The 10706-nt window shown below is 34.9% G+C and overlaps 1 protein-coding gene across 6 annotated transcripts in view; it reads left to right on the top strand.

Annotated features, from left to right (window-relative positions):
- The window catches only part of LOC117173202 (peroxidase-like), a 136760-nt gene that overhangs the window by 95185 nt on the left and 30869 nt on the right, over nt 1-10706 (top strand). For all 6 annotated transcript variants that reach the window (XM_033361632.1, XM_033361635.1, XM_033361633.1 and 3 more), the window contains exons 2-8: nt 7132-7246; nt 7412-7477; nt 9199-9377; nt 9445-9621; nt 9743-9933; nt 10028-10217; nt 10341-10538. In XM_033361632.1, coding sequence (XP_033217523.1) covers nt 7416-7477; nt 9199-9377; nt 9445-9621; nt 9743-9933; nt 10028-10217; nt 10341-10538 — 997 coding nt within the window. In that variant the 5' untranslated portion in view covers nt 7132-7246; nt 7412-7415. The remainder of the gene's footprint in view (nt 1-7131; nt 7247-7411; nt 7478-9198; nt 9378-9444; nt 9622-9742; nt 9934-10027; nt 10218-10340; nt 10539-10706) is intronic.

The following is a 10706-nucleotide window of genomic DNA, read 5'->3' as shown; positions in this document are numbered from 1 at the left end:
ATTCATGCTTAGTTGCACAAGCAAAATTGCATGAAATCGGCTTCGAATTGGTTCCTCAGCCACCGTATTCACCAGACCTGGCTCCCAGCGACTATTACTTGTACCCTAACCTGAAGAGATGGCTCACCGGTAAGCGTTTTTACTTAAATGAGGAGCTCATAGCTGAAACTGAGGCGTATTTTGGAGACTTTCCGATCGAGTACTTTTCGGACGGTATCAAAAAGTTAGAAAATCGTTTGACTCGCTGTATCGACCTAAAAGGAGAGTATGTTGAAAAATAAAACCGACTTTGGCCAAAAAAACGTCTCCGTGTTTCATTTTCCAGGGACTTATCAGACTGCCTAGTATATTATAGCCACGGATTAAGTCAAGAGTTGGATGAGATTAGGATGTTATAAGTCAATTCAATGCCATGTTTGAAACCTCCTTATTATTATTGATATTATTATTATTATTATTGTCATTATTGTTTGTAACATGAAGGAATTTTTCGAACTTTTTGAAATATTTCAAGCTTTTTTATAAATTAGGTAGCATTAAAATGTTAAGTATCAAGTATTATCTTCAAATATTAGGACCTAAAAGGAAAAAGTTGATCGAGAAATGTGTTCTACTTGCTTGATTTATTTATGACAGAAGAAGGTTGTATGTATTCCTATGTTAGCTATTATTTCGATATTAAGGCAGAAAAGAAAAAAAAGTGCATAGCGATTTTTTGGGCAAAATTCTTTAAAGGAATAACTATGCTTTATCAACTTTTTATAGCACGTATTTTTTTAAAATTATCAATTTTAATTTTTATGAAGAAAAAAATTCATTTTCCTCCGAAAGACGCAGCTATAAATTAAAATCTCATGTGATATATTCACGAAATTAGTTCTAACTTTAAAAAGAAATGAAAAAATTAATATCAGAATTAAAAATAAAATATTGAATACCTGTATCAGTATAGGTATAATATAATACTGCCACCAAAATGTTTTTACTAAATCGAAAAAATACATTTCATCTAAAATTCTTGCGGAAACGATTCTGTGACTTGGGCATGCACATTAGGGTGAATAAAAAATAATTATAAATTGAAAATTCCTTAGAATTGAATTTCTGTAGATTTTTTATTTAAGTTTATATAGAAGAAATTCAATTGTTTATGGAGACATAAATATGAAAAAAAATTTAGAAGCTCTAGTAATTAAAATTTCTTTTCTCAGCGTAGAAAAACATTTTTATGTTCAAAATATACTTTTAAGGAATTAAGGTCACACCAAACTCTCACTTTCAGTCAAGTGTCGGGGGTTGCCTTCAAATAGCCTTTTATGATTTCGGGGGGGGGGGGGGGGGGGGGGGTCGAAACGTAAGCAGTAAGGGCTGCCTGCCTCATTTCTAATTGTATCAAGGGCTTCTGCTGAGGTGTCTAGAACGGTGACTCTGGGATACCGGGCGACCTCTCAGAGTACACAGCCTTATCCTTGCATGCGGGGCTCTACAAGGATGGACAAACCCCTTTCCCTAGCTTCTCGTGGGAACAAGAATGACAACACCAAACATAGTTGTAGTAAGTGCGGTTCAAAACAACAGAACGCGCAGGGCTCCCGACAATGGGTCGGCCAACAATGCCGACCAATCTAGATCAGGGGGAGCCAATGAAAATGGATTCAATGCGATGGATCGGCGGGATCTCGCAGCCTTTGGGAGGACGGAGCGTCTGAATCACGACTTGCTACAGTGCTACGATGTGAGTGTGGCCCCTGAACGGGGTTACATGGCACGGCGGCATGCTCTGTGGTACGAGAAAGACCCGGAGCTATCGCACTTTTCGCAGCAACGTCTGTGAAACCATGCTGAACTACTCCGTAAAAGGGGCTATGTAAGCGGAACGCTTAGTGTACCACAGCTAGAACAAGCCGGCAACAAAGAAAGAGAGGCGTCACTAAGACCAACCACGGGCAGGCATCCAATAGATGAAGAGCGATGCTTTAAGACCCGGAGAAAAATCAACATCAAGGTTTCTCTTAAGCCTAAAGATCTGGCTGAAATGGATGACTAGCTTCGTGGACATTTTTCGGTGAATCCGACCTCTGGGCTATCAATTATTGTGTTTATAATGCAGCGAGAGCTTTGGCCGATGCGAACCATAAAACAAAACCAACGGTTGATCATAATACCAAAAGACGAATGCATCAACTTGCCATAAAGATACGCTGGGCAAGACAGTGCGCGTCCCGCATTCAGTGTGTGATTGAGTACATCACATCTGGCAGGAATTTTATCGCCAAGGTTCGAAAGTTCGCGCGCAAACTCCGGACCCGTTATCACACACTTAACAAGTCAAAGCTGCTGACCATCAGGCAGAATATTGTTGAGAGAATACGGATACTATCTGACGCTAAGAGAAGCCTAGAGCAGAGGGAGAGGTGGGTCAGAGAAAATCAACAGTTTCTCTCTGCCCCATCTCGATTCTTCCAAGATCCTCCAGTTACTGTTGAACACCCATCCAAACCAGCGGAGGTCGAAGTATTTCGGAGCGAATTCTACGAAGTTCAGTATAGACTGGACGAAGACTCAGAAAATATAAATAGCTTCAAGGAGTTATGTTTTGCCCTCATAACACCTGATAAAGAATGCCCACCCATCACTACCGAGGAGGTGAAAAAAGTATTAAGAGGGATGAAGAACTATTCCGCATCGGGACCAGATTGTATCAAAACCTTCTGGTGGAAGAAGTTTTCTTTAACCTATCAGCATTTAACCCGTATTTTCACCTCATATTTGAAGTCGGAAAAGTCGATTCCAGAGTGGTTGGTGGAAGGGTGCACAATACTCCTGCCGAAAATAGGCAACTTAGCTGACCCGAAGAATTACAGGCCAATAACTTGTCTGAACACACTTTATAAGATAGTCACAGCTATCCTAAATGATAGGATTGTTCGGGCAATTGAACCTGTGTGGCAAGAAATGTATGAACAACGAGGCTCAAAGAAAGGCGTAGCCGGATGTCGGGAGAACCTGCTCATCGATAGATGTGTCTGCAAAGATGCAACATTCTACCAGCATGACCTATCGATGACCTGGATTGATTGTTGGAAAGCTTTCGATTCGACCTCCCATAGACTCATCATCTGTCTTTTGGAAATCTTAATGGTTCATCCGCAAATAGTTGGGTGCATAGAGAGACTGATGCCGCTTTGGAAAACCAGATTTACTATCTCATCTGGAAAAAATCGTGTGACAACTAACAAGGTCGCCTTTCAGAGAGGTGTCTTTCAGGGCGACACCATGAGCCCACTCCTTTTTTGCCTTACATTATTGCCACTATCTCTAGCATTTCGCCATTCCAACGGGTACTTGTGCGGCAAATCTGCAGATCGAAAGTACAAGGTCACTCATGTATTTTACATGGACGATCTTAAGATCTATGCTAAAAACAGAGAGCAACTGCATCTCGCTCTGGGGATTGTCGAACGATATACTAAGGAAATTGGAATGGAATTTGGGTTAGGCAAATGCGCCATAGTTTATTTGAAGCAAGAAAAACTTAATGGCATCCCTGAAGATGCCATTAAGAAGTTGCCATTTAGTTGTCCAACTCACGCGGGAACGACCTACATTTAAAGGCACAATGCGGCACTAAGAGTGCTTTATTAGCATTTCTGTCACTCTTACGGCATTAACCTTAATATCGCTCCTCTCAATGCTCCTAGGGAAATTGGGTCAATTGTCGAGAATGGGAAGTGCCGCATATACTGGAACTTTATATTCTTGCTAAAACACTTGCGGGAAAAATGCAGAAAGCGGTTGCCCTTGGGTCGCTTCGTGTTTTTAGGGTGCACGAGGCTTTTGCTGGATCGTTGTATTGATTCCTTTACAGACTGTAATCACCTATGTCACGGTCGTGAGACGTGGTTGTGGTTAAAATTTTACCGCGATTTCGCTGGGAGCGGGTGCAATTTTCCAGATTAGCTCCCGCTCCCGGCGAAATCCTGCGGTTGTCCTTATGACAACTTTTTAATTTTGTATATATATAGTGATCAATCATACGTTCAACTACAGTTTCTGCAGTTTCGCTTTTTCATAGGCGCTAGAACTGTATACCTTATTTATTTGTCTTGGATATTTAACATTCTTTTAAGCTCGGCAGAACCATCTTTAATTCAGCAGAATTCTCTAAAACTCGCCGGAATTCTCTTGAGATCGACAGCATTTTATGGAATAATAAAGAATTCTCCTTAATTCAGTAGAATTTTCTTGAAATCAGCAGATTTCTGTAAAAATATCTCGTAATTTAGATCACTTAATTCCTTGTAATTACGTTTCTTTACTGCGCGAATATAAGAAAAGACGTCATCAAACTCATTCGACCACGGTGTTCTGCTGCCTAGATGAAAATCACGCTGTAAAACAATAACCTTTTAATTTTCTATACATAATGCAAAAATACAGCCAACAAACTCCTAATGAAAATTTGTTAACAATGTGCTTGCCAGTGTAATTTATTTTACTTGAATTATTGTTTAATAAGTAACATGCTCAATAATTATTTTCGTCTATGGATTTTTATATTTTTTAAATTTTCATTTTTGACATTTATTTGGAAATTCCTTTTGAAACTACTCCAAGGTATAACTTAAACACTTGCTAAGACTCTTATACTTTGAAAATTGTAATTTTTTTAATTTATCTGGAATTTTTACTGAAACCACCCTTAGGTTGAGTTTGAAAACTTGTGGATAATAAGGGTGCATTAGAAAGGTAGTCGGAGGTAATTCCAATAGTAAAAAATACAATTTTAGATTTTCACAGGGCATCTGATATTTCTAGAGTAGTCGTTTGTGACATTTATCTGAAATTGTTTTAATTTAATTTAATTTAATCCCTTTTTCTACCTAGCGCCGATAATATTTTTATGAATACTTTTTAATATCCCAAAGTAACCAAGAAATATCAAATTTTCAATTTGTTTTAATTTATCATATTTATATACTTTTATTGCCTGTTTTTCGAATAATAATAAGGTATACAGCTTTTTCAAACATAGCAACGATCATTTTACAATGTCAGGATCAATTTTCACACAGATGGCTGTATGGAAAATAATTTTTTGAATTTTTTTATCATTGTTTTATATTTCTGTGATTGATTATATTTGGAAAAAGCGAATATTTTACGATAAAGAGATGTATTTTTATTAACAGTCCTACTACGAAAGTTTTGCTTTTAATTTATTTGAGGTTACGTTTGGCAGCTCCGATCGGCTTTGAAAGGGATTGAAATCTTATTATTTTCGACGCCTAATGAGGATTTAAAAACAAAGGACAGAAAAGGCGTTCTCAGGGATTCAAAATTTTCTAATATCTTTTAATGCAAGCCTTCTTACCGGGATATTTCCGAAAAAAAATTCTATACAACTTTCATTTGAGAAAGAACAATGGCCCCGCAATCTTGACGAACATAATTCTTTAGTTTGTTACTTATTTAGCAATAATTCAAGTAAAATAAATTGCATTCGCAAGGGCATCGTCAGATTATTTTCATCAGGCGTGTTTTTGCCTCATTTTTGCATTATGTACAGAAAATTACTAGGTAATTTTTATTTAGCGTGATTTTCATCTAGGCTAGAGCACCGTCGTCGAATGAGTTTGATAACCTCTTTTATTATGTTCCCTAAGTAAAGAAGCGTCATTACAAGGAATAAAATCCAAAGAATTCTGCTGATTTCAAGAAAATTCTACCAATTTCAGGAGATTCCTGCATTATTTAAGAGAATGCTGTCGGCCTCAAGAGAATTCTGGCGAGCGTTAGAGGATTCTGCTGAATTGAAGAGACTTCTGCCGAAAATAAAAGAATGCTAATGAATTTGAGAGAATTCTACATCATTCAAAAGAAAAAAAAGAATGCAAGAGCTTAAAAAAGAATTTAATAGGATTTTACATAATTCTATAGAATTCTAATCAATTTAAGAGATTTATACAAAATAAAAGAGAATTCCACTGAATTTAAAAGAATTCTGCTGAAATTAAGAAAATTTTCTAGAATTCAGAATTCTATAGAATCTATGAGAATTTCACTGACTTGAGTCTGCTAATTTCAAGATAATTCTTTAGAATTCAGGAGAATTGTACTATGTTCTAGAAATTTCTAAAAAATTCAAGGGAATTTTACAGAATATATGAAAATGTTGTCTAAGTTGATTGATTGTAGAGAATATATTTTTTAACTATTGTAACTCGTTTACGTGTGAAGTTACACCAGAGAGTCACAATATACTGGAAAATCGAAAGAAGGGGAACTTATACGAACTGAACTTGTTTATGCCCACACTCTTGTCATTGACCAAATTCCTTTGCTTCAGTTAATCAAAGTTTTTGGTTGAATTGTTTTATTGAGATTAAGAAGTATATTTATTTTTTTAACACTACTCTTCGGTTGGATCTACGAAGTAATTTAAGAGACCATTTTAGTAGAACTAAGCAAAATATTTTGTTGATTCCACCAAAATATTTTGTTGGAAGCATCTTAAATGTCACGGACGCATGGACTCGGTACGATCGCGTCCACGACAGTCCACGTGCAATATTTTGTAATGTCGCGAAAAAAAAACATCAAAATATAACACGTTTGTATTTGCATCTCAGTAATCTTTATCAAAATAAGTGATCCGAAAACAGACTCGATTGAAATTTTAAGTCGTTATGTAAAAATACGCAACATTACTTCAATCTTTTGCATTACCTGAGATTCTGCGCGATTAAGTTTTTTATCAAACAGCAGGATGATTTTGTGAATCAAGTAAACAAAGAATCCTGCAAAATCTATATTGCAAATGTCTTGCTGTAAAATTTTCTCGTCTTGTGATATTTAGTAATTAAATAAACTACTGAATGATCCACACAAGATGACACAATTCCATGATAAGCCATTTACAATGTATATTGTAATGGGTTCCTTATGTTTAGATGAACTACAAGTTTTGGTTAAATCGGTCAGAATATTTTCTATGGCCAGAAAAATAATTACTTGAAATAACAAAAATATTCTCTTGAATAGCGCAAAATATTTTCTTAAATTAACCCAAAGTTTTACTCTGATCAACTAGAATATGCATTTCGTATTAAGAAAATATTTTAATTGTAGATTCGAAGGTAGCGGCCACGAAAACCCCCGAGTACGAATTTTCTGTGGAACTTGACAATTTTTGCACTTTTTGTCTGCCAATAGGCCCATTTTACAGGAAAATTTGATGTTTGCCGTAAGTTTGGACTTTATATTCGATTTGAGCAGATCTAAAGTACTTAAAGAATAGCGCAAAAGCAATGCGCATTTCGTAATTTCTCTCAATCCTTCCTTAAAAATAATAATCAGTTCGAAAAGCGCAGCTGACACATGCCTTCAAATATCCTATATTTGTTTACAGAAACATGGATAAAAGATATATTTTGATTCTGATACCCCTCATACTTGGGGTAAAAACTAATAGTAGGTAAGTACTAAAAGAAATTTATAAATTTGAAAATTAGGAAATTTGAATGAAATTAAATTTAAAACAAGGTCTGCTAAAGTATAGTACTCCTTGCATGCATGCCAAAGCTGATTTAAAATGCTTTTTAAATTTAATTTTCTGTTCGAATTTTATTATTTGATGAAAAATAAAATATAATAATAGAAAAACCTTTTTTGATGTTAAAGAAAAATCAGATAATATTCCTTCTAAATTAAAATTGGATTTCATAAGATTGACAAATTATTATATGACAAGCATATTCACAAATATTTTCTAACTGTTTTGTAGCATTTTTATATTCATTTTAACGTTTTATAACGAAAATATATTCGGGGCTCGCATTAAAAAAATTATTAAATTAATATAAAACCACTTATTTTTAGATTCACTCCATATTATAAAGTATCGTAATTTTAAATATAGAGGAGAGTACTCGAATGTGAGATATTCTCGTAATATGAGAAAGCGGGGTATCAGCTAAACTAAGAGACCCACTCTGTTGGTTCTATGACTAACTTGTAGCCTTTGAAGAAAGAGTAATTTCGTAGTATAGTCCATTTTCCATTGGGCTTCTAAAGATTATAGGCGAACTTTTTGTGAAATCGATGGTGGTCGAGTTCTTGGAAGGGAATTCTTTGAACCCTATTTATTATTCATTAAATATGTATTTAGCAGTAAAGTTTGTCTGGAGTGATGGGGATTGAATAACTAAGCAGGAAAATATGGATAGTGTTGAAGTTTTTCATTGTACAGGTCAGGCATAGTAAGTGTATAGTTGCACGGTGTTGTTCTCATAATATGAGACACCTGTGGTTTTTATAACACCTTGGCTGCGCGGGGGAAATTGGTTACACAAGTGTTTGTGACTACTGCAAAAACTAAATATATCTAAATAGCAGTAAATTTAGACTTCGGAAACATAGAATGAAGTTTTTCATTAAAAATAATACTTTATTTTGCATTTTATTAGCTATTTCCTGGGGTATCTCATATTATGAGAATAGTTTGACGAGTTTGGGAAAAGCGCTTTTTTACATTTTTTGTATTTTCAGCATGAAAAAAATTTTTAATAAAATTTTTTATTTGAGCTTCTTATGACAAACTAAATTTCTTTTAAAATGACCTATATTGCTTTTAAATTCAGTACATAGAATTCCGACAATCACGCCAAACAGAGTTGGTATCTCATATTTGGGTACTTTCCTCTAATTAAGTAGGGTAAACTTTTAATTATTATTTTAGGGTGTTTAAATTGCAAAGGGCCCTTATAGACTATATGAAGTTATGTATGGGGGAGGGGGCATTTAGCCGGATCAAGTCCTTGTATTTTTCGCCCAAAACGGATCCTCTAAGCTGAAAAATGAGTCATTAGGGTATTTTTGAAGCTGGAACTTCGAAAAATCGTTTTTCGAGAAAAACGCAGCTATACTTGGCAACTATCATAAGCGCACGCGTTATACTTTTTCTTCGAAGATTAAATATACCTACTTCCGGTTACTTTCTGAATATGATTATAGTCCCCAAAGATGACTATAGGTCCCAGTGTAATGCCGCACTCAAACCCGGTAATAATCATTTTAATCCGAACTTAGATAAACATGAATATCTCTTAAATTAGAACCGGCCATATGGGCCCTTTTCATGCGGACGCCCAAAATTTTGTCTAATATTCAAATAATATTTTGAAAATAATAATATAGCAGTAAACGCGAAACAAACCCTCGAGCTACAGAAATCCAATGCGGTGATGTTTATCATAAAAAGTGTCAACAATCAAAGTATCGAACGTTCGATGGTTCCTGCAATAATAAAATGCATCCTACCTGGGGAATGCCATATACAAGAAATAGACGTCTGATTCCTGCAAATTATCATGACGGTGAATAATTAAATTTTTTTTAATGCATTCCGAATTGCAATTATTTAAAAAAAATTTTATTTTTCAGGGGTTCATGCTCCTAGATTGTCCAAAAGTGGAAAGCCACTGCCAAATCCTAGAACTCTCAGTAGAACTTTGAACCCTGAATCCAAATATACCGATTACAAGTTTACTTTAGCGACAATGCAATGGGGTCAGATTATAACACATGATATGAATCTGGTAGACCCCCGAAAAGAAACACGTAAGTATTAGTTATGAATAATATCATATAAATTTATCATATCAATTTAATTTAAAACACTTACACATCTTCTTTAACGATTTTAATATGATTAGTGTACAAGATTGTAATAATATTACAGCCGATAATCAGTGTTGTCATAACGGGAAGCTGGATAAAGATTATATGAAAAAAGCTTTGTGCTTTCCGGTTATTGTTCCCAAAGATGATAAAGATTACAAAAAGAGTGGAATAGAGTGTATGGGTAAATTCATACGTACTAATACGGACTTGAATAGAGGCTGTAACACACATGGCAAGGCTGCAGAACAGGTGAAACAAAATTTATAATATTAATCCAATCTGAAGTGCGTCTAAAATAATTTTACATCTTCATTTTTACTAAATTTTTCTTCTTTTATTTCAGTTGACAATAATTACAGCATTCCTAGATCTTTCCTTAGTTTATGCGTCTAGTGATAAAGAGGCATCAGATTTACGAGCAAAGAAAGGTGGTCTATTACTTGTCAAAAAACGAAACAATCAGGAATGGCTACCAATCGTAAAAGAACAATTTGGAGTTTGCAACGGAACACAAACCGTGTGCTACAAAGCTGGTATGCATTTTTTAAGTTTCAAAAAAAAATTGTTGACTCTAAAATTTACTTTTGAATTCCCCCTTTTGAACTTTAACCGTTAGTTTTTTGACGCATTACTTCTCATTATACATATTATTCCAGGTGACCCAAGAGTAAATCAGAATACACATTTGACAATTCTGCAGACTATTCTCGTCAAAGAACACAATAGAATTGCTCGAGTCCTGGCTAAACTCAATTCTAAGTGGACGGACGAAAAGATCTTCCAAGAAACAAGAAGAATTCTCATTGCTGTGCATCAGTGGATTTCATATTACGAGTGGTTGCCTCTAGTTTTAGGTGAGATTCTCTATTTAATTATATAAAATTAACTTTTAGTTGCCGCTAACAATTTTATATGCACTAAGAGGTGAGAATGAAAAATTTTTTCTTAAGAATTTTATGAATATTTGAATTTTAAAACTTGAAAACTCGAATTATCAAAATTTCTAGTTTATTTGTAGTTGA

Source organism: Belonocnema kinseyi, chromosome 5 (assembly GCF_010883055.1).
Source record: "Belonocnema kinseyi isolate 2016_QV_RU_SX_M_011 chromosome 5, B_treatae_v1, whole genome shotgun sequence".
Taxonomy (NCBI): domain Eukaryota; kingdom Metazoa; phylum Arthropoda; class Insecta; order Hymenoptera; family Cynipidae; genus Belonocnema; species Belonocnema kinseyi.
Note: the sequence above shows the minus strand (reverse complement) of the source record. Positions and strands in the feature narration are given on the sequence as shown.